The sequence below is a fragment of the Dreissena polymorpha genome, chromosome 7, assembly GCF_020536995.1.
Source record: "Dreissena polymorpha isolate Duluth1 chromosome 7, UMN_Dpol_1.0, whole genome shotgun sequence".
NCBI classification, from domain to species: Eukaryota; Metazoa; Mollusca; class Bivalvia; order Myida; family Dreissenidae; genus Dreissena; species Dreissena polymorpha.
Genome location: NC_068361.1, coordinates 77,517,031 through 77,533,453, shown reverse-complemented (window position 1 = coordinate 77,533,453; position 16,423 = coordinate 77,517,031). Strand labels below are relative to the sequence as shown.

Genomic DNA, 16,423 nt, shown 5'->3' with positions numbered 1-16,423 from the left:
GAATTTATATTTTTAGATTTTTTTTAGAGGTCAAAGTGACCTTGACCTAGTGACCCAAAAATGGGTGTGGCATGTAGAACTCATCAAGGTGCAGCTACATATGAAGTTTCAAAGTTGTAGGTGGGAGCACTTCGATTTTAGAGCCAATGTTCAAAAGGTTAACAAAATGTCTAGGTTTTAGCACGACGCAGACAGCGGATGACACGACGAGCTGGCTATGACAATACCGGGTTTTCTCTGAAAATAGCCAAGCTCAAAATGGGTAATTTTCTCTTTTAGCAATTCATAGCAGTTAATGTCATGTAAAAAAAAACGTCCAACAAAAACAATCTCAGTCCTGAGGCATCCAAAAAAATAGCTTTATAATTCACACACTGTTGTTTTTTGGGGGTCAAATTAGGGGCTGAAATTTGTCTCAATTCATAATCTCAAAAAGTAGTTTTTTTCCCAAATGACTGCCTAAAATTCCATATTGAAGGTTTCCACACACACACAAAATCATACATTTTAAAATTGAGTTTATCTCCTTATCCAGATCATGATTTTTCTTACTTCATACGGCCCCGGCCACATTCTCAAAATTGTGAAAAAACACCAGCACAGCAATGCATTAAGCAAAAGAACCTGAAGGAGTGATGCTTTGGCAAATGATATACTAGTATCACCCAGGGCCAGCAAAGTATCACGAGAGGCAGTCCCCCTTGAAAACATGTGGAAATTACACACATAAAGTGACTCATGGTATGTTAACAAATTGTTGTTTTCAAGCCAATTATTGCATTTCCCGTGGTGCTATATTTGTATATTTACTGGAAATAACATTGCTAGTAAAAGAACTGTTATGTAGAATCATATAGAATCACATAAAATATTATTATGCAATTTAATTGGTAACATTAAAGAGCAAAGTAAACATGTACATATATCCAATGTGTTGTACATATTTTTATGCTCCTATATATATATATATATATATATATATGGGGAGCATATAGTTTCCAGTTTGGGGTTCCGTACTTACTTCCATACTTCCCTTACTTCTGTCACACTTTTGTCACAGTTTCTCATAGCGCCATCAATACTTTACCGATCTCTTCCATATTTGGCATGAAGGTACCTTGCATGGACCTCTACTTTTTGATGAGGTTTGCATCACCGGGGTCAAGGTCACCAAGGCGAATAATAAATTTTCACAAAGTCACACTTGGGTTACAGTTTCTCGTAGCGCCTTCAATATTTGACTGATCTCTTATATAATTGGGATGCAGGTACCTTGCATGAACCTCTACTTTTTTGATGAGGTTTGAGGTCACTGGGTTCAAGGTCACCGAGGCTAATAATACATTTTCACAAAGTCACACTTTTTTATCCATACAGTTAAACCATATATCGACAAAGCATCATTGGGGAGCATCCATCAGGTTTACTGATATCCTTGTTTATTAGGTTTTTAGTCAGTATTGAGTACTGTATTAATTTGTATGAATGAGTACATTCTTTTGCTTTTTGTTATTTGATCCAGGCTAAATAACCACAATAAAAGAGTGTTTTTATTTCATAACCACTCATGTGAACGTTTCTCATTCAAAATGCATACGGTTTTAAATAAAAGTCACTTGTCATGTGGATGTTGCTAACCAAAGTTGAAATCAATTTTGGAATACCAATCATGCAGTGTTAACATACTTCAGGACGCCATTTGCCTGTATTTAACCCATTTATGCCTAGCGTCTAGACAAAAGGCCTTGGCAAACAGTGTAGACCCAGATGGGAAGCCGCATGATGCAGCATCTCACAGATGAGACAGCGCATGATGCCGTGTCTCATCAGGGTCTGCGCTGTTTGCTTAAAGGAATTTCTGTAAGAAATATTCTAATTAGAAATAAATATACTAGACATCCCTAATTTTGGAAATAAATAGATCCAATTTTGAAGGATGGGAGAGTCCACTAAGCATAAATGGGTTAAGAAGCAACACCACACTGTGCCAAATGCCATCCAGCAGAGAATCTTTTCTTGATATCGCATGTACGACCTTTATTTATCATACATGTTCCCGTGCAAGGGGATGCATACGGACAGATATCAAACTTCATCATTGTTTCTGGGTTTGCTGTAGCCTGTGGTTACCTCAACAGTCTCTGATGTTACCATGGAGAAGCTTACAATGGTTTCAGTCAAAGGAGTGCACCTCAGGAAACATCTGCTCCAGTTTGCTGTTATTATTGTTGTACCCCCAAAAATGCTTATGACAGACCCAAAGCCAGAGTTAATCAGACCGTTATGGGAAAAGAAGTCTGGTCAAATTTGGAATTGTGTTAATCAATAAAAGAGCATACATGTAATTGGGAATTTGTATCGCCAAAGGAACCAAATAAGTATTTACCAACAAATATTTATACTTTTAACTTTTAATTTTAATTTTAAAACATGTGGTTTAACATTCATAGAATAATAACAGGAATGCATTATCAAATGTTTATATTATTATACTTTCTAATATAACTATTGTTTCTAATATAACTATTGTATGTGTTTTTATCCCCAAAGGAACCAAATAAGTTTTTGCCAACAAATATTAATACTTTTAACTTTTAATTTTAATTCAAAAACATTTGGTTTAACATTCATGGAATAATAACAGGAATGCATTATTAAATGTATATATTATTACACTTTCTAATACAACTATAGTATGTGTTTTTATCACCAAAGGAACCAAATAAGTTTTTGACAACAAATATTAATACTTTTAACTTTTAATTTTAATTCAAAAACATTTGGTTTAACATTCATGAAATAATAACAGGAATGCATCATTAAATGTATATATTATTACACTTTCTAATATAACTATAGTATGTGTTTTTCAGAAATAATAAATTGATCAGTTCATTATCACCAAAGGTAATTTTATCATAGCATGAACAAGACACATGTCCATAGGGTCCAGATGCCCCAGCATTCCACTACTGTCTCAAAACTCTAATTAAGTTAAAAACAAGCTGATTTATGGTTCAATTTGACCTTTGACCTTAAAGTGTGACCTTGACCCATTAGGTAGGAGACCTGTGACATGTCGTCTTATGTTGGTTTACATTTCTGCCATGTTATTCCCAAATCTATCAATAAATGACAAAGTAATAGCTTAGACAGGAATTTTCATGGTCATTTGTCCTTTGATGCCAATGTATGACCTTGACTTAAAGGGGACCTGTGTTAAATGAGACACATAGTCTTACAATGGCTGACATTTGTGCCAAGTTATCTTAAAATCCATCAATAAACAGCAAAGTTATAGCAACAAAGGGAAGTTTCGTCAAGACGCACACACAGAGTGACTGCTATATGCTTCCTTTTTTAAAGGGGGCATACAAATGAATGTGGGTTCGAACATTAGTGTTTTTTTCGTACAAAACAATGAAAATGTTATAAATAGTTATTGGCACAACCAAATTTGAAAGAAAACCAAGAACAAAATCTGAAAAGTGTTATTTTAGAGAAAATTGTTACGTCCAGGACCTGTTAATACGTCAACAAGAGGGCAATGATGGCCCTGTATTGCTCCACTGTTTTTTATGCAAACAAAGCTTGCAATGCGCATGGGTTGAAATGTACTCAAGCATGTGACTTTCTATCCCTCATCCCACTGGGTGCTTAAAGTTGGAAGGGTTAGCATTTTTATGTATAAATTTGGCCCCAGAGGCATAATTTGAACAAACTTGGTAGAGAACTATAAGATGTCACTACATACCAAATTTGATAGCCCTAGGCCCAATGGTTATGGACAGGAAGATTTTTAAAGTTTGCACAAAAGAGGCTTTATATAAGCATAAGTTCAGTTTTGTGACCCCTGGGGCAGGGTCAAATTTGAGCCCAGGGGAATAATTTGAACAAATTTGGTAGAGGACTATTAGATGTCACTACATACCAAATTTAGTAGCCCTATGCTCTATAATTATGAACAAGAAATTTTTTAAAGTTTGCATAAAATAGGCCTTATTTAGGCATATGTTCATTTGGTGACCCCCGGGACAGGGTCAAATTTGACCCCAGGGGCATAATTTGAAAAAACTTGGTAGAGAACTTTAAGATTTTAATACATACTAAATTTGGTAGAAATAGGCCCAATGTTTATGGACAGAAAGATTTTTAAAATTTGCACCAAATAGGCCCAATATAAGCATAGGTTCATTTTTGTGACCCCTGGGGAACGGTCAAATCTGATCCCAGGGGCTTAATTTTAACAAACTTTGTAGAGGACTATTAGATGTCACTACATACCAAATTTGGTAGCCCTATGCCATACGGTTTTGGACAAAAAGGTTTTTAAAATTTGCACAAAATATGCCTTATTTAAGCGTATGTTCATTTTTGTGACCCCCGGGGCAGGGTCAAATTTGACCCCAGGGGCATAATTTGAACAAACTAAGTAGAGAACTATTAGATGTCACTACATACCAACTTTGGTAGCCCTAGGCCCTACGGTTATGGACAAAAAGATTTTTACAGTTTGCACAAAATAGGCTTTATATAATAATATGTTCATTTTTGTGACCCCTGGTGCAGGCTCAAATTTGACCCCAGGGGCTTAATTTGAACAAATTTGTTAGAGAACTATAAGATGTCACTACATACCAAATATGGTAGCCCTATGCCATACAGCTATGGACAAGAAGATTTTTTAAGTTTGCACAAAATAGGCCTTATTTAACGTATGTTCATTTTTGTGACCCCCGGGGCAGGGTCAAATTTAACCCAGGGGCATAATTTGAACAAACTAAGAAGAGAACTATTAGATGTCACTACATACCAAATTTGGGAGCCCTAGGCCCTACGGTTATGGACAGGAAGATTTTTAAAGTTTGCACAAAATAGGCTTTATATAAGCATTATGTTCATTTTTGTGACCCCAGGGGCAGGGTCAAATTTGAGCCCAGGTGCATAATTTGAACAAATTTGGTAGAGGACTATTAGATGTCACTACATACCAAATTTGGCAGCCCTATGCCATATGGTTATGGACAAAAAGATTTTTAAAGTTTGCACAAAATAGGCCTTATTTAAGCGTATGTTCATTTTTTTGACCCCCCAGGCAGGGTCAAATTTGATCCCAGGGGCATCATTTGAACAAACTTAGTAGAGAACTATTAGATGTCACTACATACCGAATTTGGTAGCCCTAGGCCCTACAGTTATGGACAGGAAGATTTTTAAAGTTTGCACAAAATAGGCTTTATATAAGCATATGTTCATTTTTGTGATCCCTGGGGCAGGGTCAAATTTGACCCCAGGGGCATAATTTGAACAAATTTGGTAGAGGACTATTAGATGTCACTACATACCAAATTTGGAAGCCCTATGCCATACGGTTATGGACAAAAAGATTTTAAAGTTTGCACAAAATAGGCCTTATTTAAGCGTATGTTCATTTTTTAGTGGCCCCCGGGGCAGGGTCAAATTTGACCCCAGGGGAATAATCTGAACAAACTACATACCAAATTTGGTAGCCCTAGGCCATAGTCGGTTATGGACAAAAAGATTTCTAAAGTTTGCACAAAATAGGCTTCATATAAGCATATGTTCATTTTTGTGCCCCCGGGGCAGGGTCAAATTTGACCCAAGGTGCATAATTTGAACAAATTTGGTAGAGGACTATTAGATGTCACTACATACCAAATTTGGTAGCCCTATGCCATACAGTTATGGACAAAAAGATTTTTTAAGTTTGCACAAAATAGCCCTTATTTAAGCGTATGTTCATTTTTGTGACCCCGAGACAGGGTCAAATTTAACTCCAGGGGCATCATTTGAACAAACTAAGTAGAGAACTATTAGATGTCACTACATATCGAATTTGGTAGCCCTAGGCCCTATGGTTATGGACAAAAAGATTTTTAAAGTTTGCACAAAATAGGCTTTATATAAGCATTATTATGTTCATTTTTGTGACCCCAGGGGCAGGGTCAAATTTGACCCCAGGGGCATAATTTGAGCAAACTTGATAGAGGACTATTAGATGTCACTACATACCAAATTTGGTAGCCCTATGCCATACGGTTATTGACAGATGATTTTTAAAGTTTGCACAAAATAGGCCTTTTTTTAGCGTATGTTCATTTTTTGTGACCCCAGGGCAGGGTAAAATTTGACCCCAGGGGTATAATTTGAACAAACTAAGTAGAGAACTATTAGATGTCACTACATACCGAATTTGGTAGCCCTAGGCCTTACGGTTATTGACATAAAGTTTTTTAAAGTTTCCACAAAATAGGCTTTATATAAGCTTATGTTTATATGTGTGACCCCATGGGCAGGGTCAAATTTGACCCAAGGGGCATCATTTGAACAAATTTGGTAGAAGACTATTAGATGTCTCTACATACCAAATTTGATAGCCCTAGGCCCAATGGTTGTGGAGGAAGGTTTTTGAAAGTTTTCACAAAATAGGCCTTATATAAGCAAATTTTCAATTTTGTGACCCCCGGGGCAGGGTCAAATTTGACCCCAGGGACATAATTTTAACAAATTTGAAAGAGGTTCACCCCAGGAACATTTGTGAGAAGTTTTATCAAAATTGGACTTGTAGTTTAGGAGAAGAAGATGTTTAAAGAAAGTTAATGCACGCACGGACGCACGCACGCACGACAGGCACAAGACCATGACATAAGCCCCGCTGGCCTCTGGCCAGTGGAGCTAAAAATCAAACAGCCACGATTTTGCTCTGTTGGAGTTGAGAACAAAATAGAGAGTGTTCTTTGTGTTTAACATTTTAAAACTGTAGACGATCTAAGATTGGCAGACATATATTGTCGAAAATGGGAAAAAAATGGATCCAGGATTTCTGGTTGGGGGGGGTGGGGTATTGAAAGATTTGCTGGGCATCCAGGGGGCGGATAGGGATATCCAGGGGGGCTTCTAGGGGGGCAAAGCCCCCAAGAAGCTCCAGGATTATAGTGATTTTGAAGGCTTTGGCAACCACTTCTCGAGCATGTCAAGCTTTGGGTACGAAAAAGAAGAAAAATTAGTTTAAAAAGGTGATTTAGATCTAGTTAAGTGTGAAACATAAAATGAATTGACTTTACTTTGGCGATTTTATGGGTGATAACTTAAGAAAAATAGATTTCATAATAAAAATTAATCTGAGGCAACATTTGTTATTCACACATAATGCCATAAAGATTGTCCGCTGCAATGTGAAAGATCTGAGGATGTTATTAATTTACTTATTTTCACATCGGCAAAACCCAACTTAAATGAATGTATTTAATTAAAAATGATCTTGGTCCAGCTTTCAACTAAAATATTTTATAATAGCCAGTGGAAGTAAGTAGACCATATACTGTTCAGTTTGCACAGAATTCTCTTTGCATCATCCGTAAGACTTTGATGTCAACTGCCTAATGTGATTCTTTGTTGGCCCTAAGTGACCCTTAGCATTAATCATGCGCGTTTATTTTCAGGTGGTTAACATAAGATACATAGCATTTGTTTAACCAATGACAGTAAATGTCAATGCTAATATCATGTCCAGCTTTTTATGATTTACATCACAACATTCTGAAGACAACAATTTGACTGGTTCTGAAAAAGATCAATAAAACCTGAAGTCATTTGCTTGTAGAAGTATTAGATTGGAGATGATTTAAATTGGATTGTAAACAGTGTTCAGTAAACCCACTTTAATGTGAACAGTTTATCAGTAAGCTTGAATACTTACTTCTGCAGCATTTATGACAATCATAGAAAAGCTTTGCTTATTATTGCTTATTGATTTTTGATTTTTTAATAGTTCCGTTACATCATCGCAGTAAATTAGCCTTATATACTAACGCTTCTGAGAGAACACTAAGCTGATTTAAGTGGTAATTTTCAGCCCTTAAACAAGAAACTCGCACTGCTTTCCTACTTGAATCAGAGTAAGTGTGCAAATAGTTTTAAAAATAATTTCATTACTTGATTTTCCACACAAACAAAGTTTACAGGATGGAATGCAAACTCACTGATCCCAGATTAACAAACAACCGAGCTTCCTGGGTAAGCAAAAAACTTAAAGTAATTTTTCAACAAACCAACAAACTTTTTTGTTTTTAATTTTTGACAAACCAACAAACCTGATGAATTTTGTTGATAAAGGTCACCATGCCTGGCTCTTCCTCCCTATTCCACTCCATTTCAGCCTGAAATACACAGAGGGTATTTTTAATATTCATGTGTGGACAATTAAAGGGCTGTCCCAAAAGTCAACAATTGTAATAGATTTGACCTCATGACCAGTCACCTACTTTTTTACTTCACCTGACCCAGTTTTAAACCTGGCCTAAATATGATCCACACAAACATTCAGACTAAGTGTGGTAAGGGTTTTTTCTGCCTATTTTGGGAAAAGGAGTCTGACCAAATTGAGAATTTTTTATCGACAAAATTGGCCATTTTGGGAATTTTCGCTTCGATGAAACGGCTCATTTGGGAAAAAATTGTGAATTTATCATGCTTAAATAACTCAGTGGTTAAACAAATGAATTAGTTTTTATTTGTTATTTTGTCTTCTTTATATAAACAGATGCAATATTGGGCATGTTCAACGTTTATTTAAGTACTGAACTTTCGTTTTTCAGTTACAGTTACACTCTGAGATAAGAACTGAACAGTCAAAACCTTATAGCAGATTTTTTTTTACCAAAACAAACACTGGTTAGTCACACAAGTTATAAGACACTTCATTCTTAAAAAAAAAAAAAAAAAAAAAAACAAAATATTGGAAATTGGGATTTTTTTTATAATTTTGGTTTGGGATCGGGTCCGTTTGCTTTGGGAGTGCCTTCGTTTTCCGGAGGCGCAGACAGTGCGGAAAACCCCCTGGTGGTACATTTCATTTTATAATGTCTGTTAGTTTTCTATTGTCTATTTACCTTTCGCGGAAATTTTCTCTTATATTCACTTTTTTTACTTTGGATCTTTTGTTGGAAACAATGGCCCGAGCATACTCCTTATTAGATTTGATGTTAGTGAAATACACAGAATTGCCCTTGACGCCATTTTAATATCATTGCTTTACATAGTTGTGCTATTACAAGGAAACAAAATCTGTTTAACATCCAGTAATCATGCTGGACTTTATTTACAAACTTAATGTTGACATTAAAATTATAAATTGCAAAATATTCAATCACTTTTTATATACACACAATACAGCAATGTAACATAAAAGACATAGTTCATTTCGCAACACTGTTAGGGTTAATTTCTTAATATTTTATTTAACATCATTCCTGCTTGCAGTTTATTTACATTTTTTTCAATTTTTTTATATATTGTCAATTGTTCCATAGTTCAGTTTTGTTTGTTTATAAAATTAATTAATATGTTTTCTTTGCAGAAATATTGGCTATTAAACTCTATTGTTCCTATAGCAATGGGAACATTTTATGTCAGCATATTCCCAAGTAGCCTGAAAATGTGATGTCATACCCTAACCAACTTGTTTTACTGGTGGCAAAAAGCGCCACCTTGTATTACATTAAGGTGTAGCTCAATATTACCAGAAAAGATTAAATTTTATGGAAATAATGTTGCATTTTATTGCAAACATACAATTATATTTTTTCTCCATCTGTGAAATTTTAGGGATCAGATTTGACTTCACTAAAATGGTGACCACACCTTAATTAGATACAGTCTTAATTTGAACTGAGGTAAGATACAGTCTTAATTTTAACAGTATTACTTTTCTAAAAAAACACCCTTTCCGATGATGTATAACACTTGATAGTTTGATGAAAGAGAAAATTTGGTTTGTCTTTGTTACATTCAGTGATTCATTATGGCCGTTTTTTTTAGTTTTTGTAACTAGTTGCAATAATTCAATTCTCATCTTTATAACCCAAAGGGAGCCGCCATAGAAAAAAAAATATCAAAGCGTCTACTGAATGTAATAACTAGGGTAACTGACATTTTGTGAATTGTTCAGGAATGCATATTTTCAGACATTATCCAAAATACAGTAACAGCACTTACGTTACTTTTTTCGCTCAAAATATTTCAGTGTTGAAAATTATGGTAACTGCTCCTTTCTGAATTTTTTATTGTTTTAAAAAAGACAAATCGATTTGGAGTTTTGTTTCGTTTTTCAAGTGTTATTATAATACTAATCAGAAAATTTGAATATGGAAACATGTTTATTATTTTAATAGAACATTTTTTTGCTTCTCCTGAAAATTTACCAAAATGTCAGTTACGCTACTTTTTGTATTCAGAAAATGACATGTGTCTGTTATGTCAATTTCAAAAATTTGATAAAAACATTATTTTTACCAAAAAGGTTGACTTAATATTTTAACAGTTGATGTATGTCACCTTAATAAACACAAAAATGGAAAAAAGTAAAAATTTATAAAAATGTCAGTTACATGACTTATTACATTCAGTAGGCGAAAGGCTATATGAGAGTACGTTAATATTTTACTATTTTGTAACCTGCAACATCATACGCAATAGGCCCCTTAAATATATATTGAGAATATCGGCATAATCGGGGATGCATTCTTCAATATTATGTAACAGGGTATTCACTCTGACGCTAATCCTTTTAACAATACTAACCCAATCAAGACTGAGAGAAGTTCAGTGTGAGAGATACTTTGTGATGTATGAGTGAGTTTAATTACTAACAGTGCATGCTTTTATTGTGAGATGATTTCATAGTCATCAATATAATTTTAAATCATAACTCAACATTTGGTCACTTGTTTGTAAAACCTTGTAAGAGGTAGTAGGCTTTTTCCAATTGCCACTTTCTACAATAAGTCTTGAGGTCACTGGTGAGTGCATTATTCTATGTTTACATAATTGTTTTTTCTTGAATTGTAATTGTATTGTATTGCATATTATTATGTATTACAATGAATTATTTAAATTGTTATTATAATTGTCATTTGTTAATTATTACATGATTTTTATTCATGTTTCAGGCCATCATTTATACTTTATTGTATTAAAAGCTTGGAACGTAAAACCCAGGTTGCGTTATAAACTCAAACCCCGGCTACAAATGGCGCCCAACGTGTTTTCCAAGTGATGTCCAACTTGAATTCCAACATGATTTCCAACGTGAATTCCAACGTGATTTCCAACGTGAATTCCAACATGATTTCCAACATGAATCCCACCTTGATTTCCGACGTGAAATTCTGATGGTCAGGACCTAAAAAGCTAAGGCAAGTGTTAGTCTTAGCGAGGACATTTTCCCATTGTCCAATAGAAGGTGGAAACGGCAGATTCCTTTCTATATTGCAACGGCAGATTCCTTTCTGCTCTACCATGATCTAATCCTAGATCCAGGTATCCAGACAACCAGGAAACTCGGGAGTTTCCACAAGAAAACCAGGTGTTCCTGTAGGGAGGTAGACGTCCTCCTGAGTGTTAGACTACACAGTTTGACTCCCAATACTCCAATACGCTACGTGTATGTATGAAATCTCTTGAGTTAAGGGTGGACAAACAGTATAACGCACTTACTCAAAGATTGGACCAAGTGCTATCTGCTTTGCCCAACAATAGGCCTCCACAGCAAAGACCATACTACCCGACACCTAACTATCAAGATAGAGGTCGTGGTAGGGGTTATTACAAAAATAACTACCCCAAACACAATTATAAAATGAATGACCCAAAAGAATAACTGCCTCTGTTGCTGGCCAAACAGGGGTTGGTAAACAAAATGGCCAACACAATTTGCATTTCAGACTAGTAGATGGACCAAATAACAGCAAAATAAGTATCAAAGGTTGTCTGTTTACAGCATTGATTGACTCTGGTTCAATGGTTACCACTATTTCTGAAAATTGTTTAAACTCTTTGAGTGAAAAACCTCAAATTTTACCGTTAGATACCCTAGGTTTGAAACTTAGTACAGCGGATGGTTCGTTGCTTAAGTACTGTGGGTATATAGAAGGTACAATATGCGTTCCTTCTATGTCAAATATTGCTTTTGATGTGCCAATTCTAGTTATCAAAGATAACTCATTTAACAGAAATTGTCCTGTTATTGTGGGCACTAATGTGATCAGACTTGTACGTGACATGATAGTTTCACATGATAGTAGGGAAGTCATTCCAGAGGAATGGAACATTGCAATTGCATCCTTAAATGTGACATCATTTGCAGCCAAATTATCAAGCAAAAGACCAGTCAAGCTAGGCCCGTTTGAAACGGTTTCTTTGAATTGTGTTGCTAGAGGGGTGAATCATGCTATAGCCAATGTAGTAACTGAAAATCATGATCCCTCAGCTAATTACTCTGTATGTCCAAGAGTAATAAAAATGCAACAGCATGGCAATTGTTGCAAAATTTCTGTGAAAGTTTGCAACATGACTGGCAAACCCATTGTTTTCAAACCAAAGTCTCATGTTTGTCAGATTTCTGAAGTTGAGGTCATAGATAATTTGTCCTCAAGTTTTCAAAATGACTCTCAACCGAAAACACCAGTAAATGAGTGTACCAATGACCTTGGATTTAAGATTGATACTAAAAATCTTACAACCGAACAAGAAAAAAGGGTTCAACAAGTCTTAGGAAATTGGTCACAGGTGTTTTCTAAAGGTCCTACTGATATAGGATGTACAAATCTTCTAAAACATAAGATTGTGTTAGAAGATTCAACCGCCTTCAAGCAGTCTTACAGACGCATACCCCCAGGGTTATATGAAGAGGTAAGGCAACACATTAAAGAAATGTTAGATGCCAAGGTCATTAGAGAATCTGAGTCACCCTTCAGTTCCAATGTAATTTTGGTTAGAAAGCGGGATGGCTCACTTCGGTTCTGCATTGACTGGAGACAACTCAATGCACGAACCAGAAAAGATGCATACAATTTACCCAGATTTGACGATATTGTAGACAGTCTTTCTGGTGCCAAATACTTCTCCAAACTTGACTTGAGGTCAGGTTATTGGAATGTAGAGTTAGAAGAGGAGGACAAACATAAAACAGCCTTTAGTGTAGGAAACCTAGGTTTCTTTGAGTGGAACCGTATGGGTTTCGGACTCTGCAACGCCCCTAGTACTTTCCAACGACTGATGGAACGCTGTATGGGGGACCTACACTTAAAGGAATGTCTCATATTTCTTGACGACATTTTGGTATATTCCAAAACATTCGACGAGCATATTGAAAGGCTCCAAGCTGTATTTTCACGCCTTGCTGAAAACGGTTTGAAACTTAAACCCTCAAAATGTGAGTTGTTAATGTCCTCTGTAGTATACCTTGGCCATGTGATCAGTGAAGATGGCATCTCCACTGATCCAGAAAAGACCATTGCTGTCACTCAATGGCCAGCACCCAAAAATATTAAGGAGCTGAGACAGTTTCTTGGCTTTGCTGGTTTTTACAGGAGATATGTTGAGCACTATGCACAAATTGTTGAACCGCTCAATGACCTTCTGAAAGGCCATGATACCACTGGCAGACCCAGCAAGAGCAAGAAACGGTCCAAAAAGATCATTAAACCAGCTGTTTGGTCTTGGGGTGAAGCCCAAAACCAAGAATTTCAAATGATCAAGGACAAACTCACATTCTCTCCAGTGCTTACATATGCCCAGTATGATAAACCCTTTGTCTTGCATACTGACGCATCAGGCTCAGGCTTAGGTGCCGTCTTGTATCAGGTGCAAGACGGGATGAGCAAGGTAATTGCATATGCAAGTCGTGGATTGAGGCCATCAGAAAAACGGTACCCAGCACACAAGCTAGAGTTTCTGGCACTAAAATGGGCCTTTACCGAAAAGTTCCATGACTACCTTTTGGGTAACAAGTTCATTGTCTACACAGACAATAACCCATTGACCTATGTCACCAGTACAGCCAAGCTGGACCCTACTGGTCACCGTTGGCTTGCAGCATTGAGTACATATGAATTTGGGATAAAATACAAGCCAGGAAAACTCAATGTTGATGCAGATGCCTTGAGCAGACTGCCTCAGGCCCAGGTTAGTGTTGATATGGTTCAAGCAATTTGCATTGCTTCTCAAATATCTGCACCAATTGCAGATTGTGTGGCTATTGATGCATGTCCTCTTTCTGCAGAAGAGACCAGGACTCAATTGCCCGCAGAAGAAAGGACTAACTGGGGGCATGAACAAGCTCAAGATAAAACCTTAAGTCGAGTGATTGACCTACTAAAGAGTGGTTCCCAACCCAGGGAGAAAGCACTCCGTAAGGAAACGCTTGAGGTACAGCAATTCTTGCGAGAGTGGAAACGCCTCGTAATTGAGCATAATGTGCTGTACCGAACCACTTCTTTGGATGGTCAATCGGTCAAACAACTGGCTTTTCCAAGCAGCTTTAAACAACAGGCGCTTAAAGGGGTACACGACGATGTAGGACACCCCGGTAAAGAAAAATCTTTATGGTTAGCCAGACAGAGGTTTTATTGGCCTGGTATTGAAAAGGACATAGAGTCCAAGATACAGAACTGTGATAGATGTATCCTTAGAAAACGCCCATCACAGACAGCTGGGCTGGTAAATATCACAACAACCAAACCCATGGAACTTGTGTGCATGGACTTCCTCTCACTGGAACAGTCAAAGGGAGGCTATGAACACATACTAGTGATCACAGATCATTTCACTAGGTATGCGCAAGCTGTTCCATGCAAGAACCAGACAGCTCAAACAACTGCCAAAGCCCTGTACGACCATTTCATAAGATATTACTCTTTCCCTGATCGCCTCCACAGTGATCAGGGAAGAAATTTTGAGAGTAAGGTCATACAGGAGCTATGCAAAATAGCAGGGATCGATAAATCTCGCACAACTCCCTATCACCCCATGGGAAACCCTGCTGAAAGGTTTAATCAAACCTTATTAAAGATGTTAGGGACTTTAAATCCCGAACAAAAACATGATTGGAAGTCCTTTGTCGGTCCCCTAGTTCAAGCATATAATGCTACAAAGTCTGAGGCTACTGGTTTTTTCCCCACATTATTTAATGTTTGGATGGAATCCCAGGCTGGCAATTGACACATTTTTGGGAACCGAACCCGGGAATGAAGGACATCCAGATCCTGCTGGATATGTGCGTAAACTGCAACTTCGCTTGCAGCAAGCCCACAAGCTAGCTGCTGAGGCCTCGGTGAAGCAGGGTGCACGTAATAAAGCACTCTATGACCGCAAGGCAGCTATATAAATACCGGCAGGTGCATCCGGTTTGGAGGTAGATGATAAAGTTTCGGTCCGTCAAACTCATTTTGATGGGAAACATAAACTTGCAGATAGATGGGAACCAAACACATATACAGTCCTGGAAATTCCAAATCCAGAAATACCTGTATATAGGGTTAAACGTGAGGATGGCATTGGACCAGTAAAAACCGTACACCGGAATTTATTGCTGCCAATACAACAGGTATCCTCATTCCCTAGTGTTCCTATTGAGGTTACTCCAAAACAGAAAATCCAAATTGAGAAACGTTTAACCAGATCTAAGTCCAAACATGTAGATTCAACTGACAGTGACTGTTCAACAGACTCTGAAACCTACATTATTCCCCAGCGTAGAGCTGGATATATACCAGGTTATTCAGCCACTAAACAAAGGTCAAACAGTCTGGATGTCAATCCCAACTCTCCTGGCTTGGCTGACACAGAATTTCAAAATTCTACATCCAGAACATCTACATCTTTTACCTCACTAAATGAAAATGTGGGTAGTAATCAGTCTGAACAATTGAACATTAGTTCTTTCATAGACCAAAATCAACCAACAACACAATCTACACCACCAACAACACAATCTACACCACCAACAACACAACAACATACAGTTACAACACATCCAACAACGCAACAGGAATCAGTTGGCCGACCTAAAAGGCTTAGGCAACCTCCAAATAAATATGGAGAATGGGTTACGCCAATAATTTACTATGTGTAACTAAATTATACATAACAAAACCCATATGAGAATTCATTTTAGATTTGAATTCAACAGATTTTATAATATTTTAAAGTGTTTTTAATTATTTTTGCTTTTCCAGGTTCATATCTTCCATAGTTCAATGGTTTAATAAAATATAAACCTGATGAATGTTATTGGTTGAATTTTCATCTTGTGTATATTTTCAATTACTATTAATCACTAAATGTAGTGTATAAAAGTAATACTGTTTCATACAGAAAATTATGTTACCAGCACCCGATTGTATAAACAGTTAAACCGGCGGTTAAACACATACCGGCGGTTAAAAGTCGGTAACTTGTTGGTTACTGGTCGGTAAGCGTTTGTATAAAATTTGGTTAGTCATACTGATCGGTTAAAACCCAGTTAAAACATACCCTGCTTCCCTAGGTGGGTAAGTACAAGTAACCAAGAGGTAACCTACACAAAATGGCCACGGCGCGCGACATTATAAAAGCTAACCAT

General features: G+C 36.8%; 1 protein-coding gene across 2 annotated transcripts in view; it reads right to left on the bottom strand.

Annotated features, from left to right (window-relative positions):
- Nucleotides 1–16,423, bottom strand: part of LOC127838051 (signal transducer and activator of transcription 5B-like) — a 53,084-nt gene that overhangs the window by 32,847 nt on the left and 3,814 nt on the right. For both annotated transcript variants that reach the window (XM_052365565.1, XM_052365566.1), the window contains exon 2: nt 8,115–8,180. In XM_052365565.1, the coding sequence (XP_052221525.1) occupies nt 8,115–8,174 (60 nt within the window). In that variant the 5' untranslated portion in view covers nt 8,175–8,180. The remainder of the gene's footprint in view (nt 1–8,114; nt 8,181–16,423) is intronic.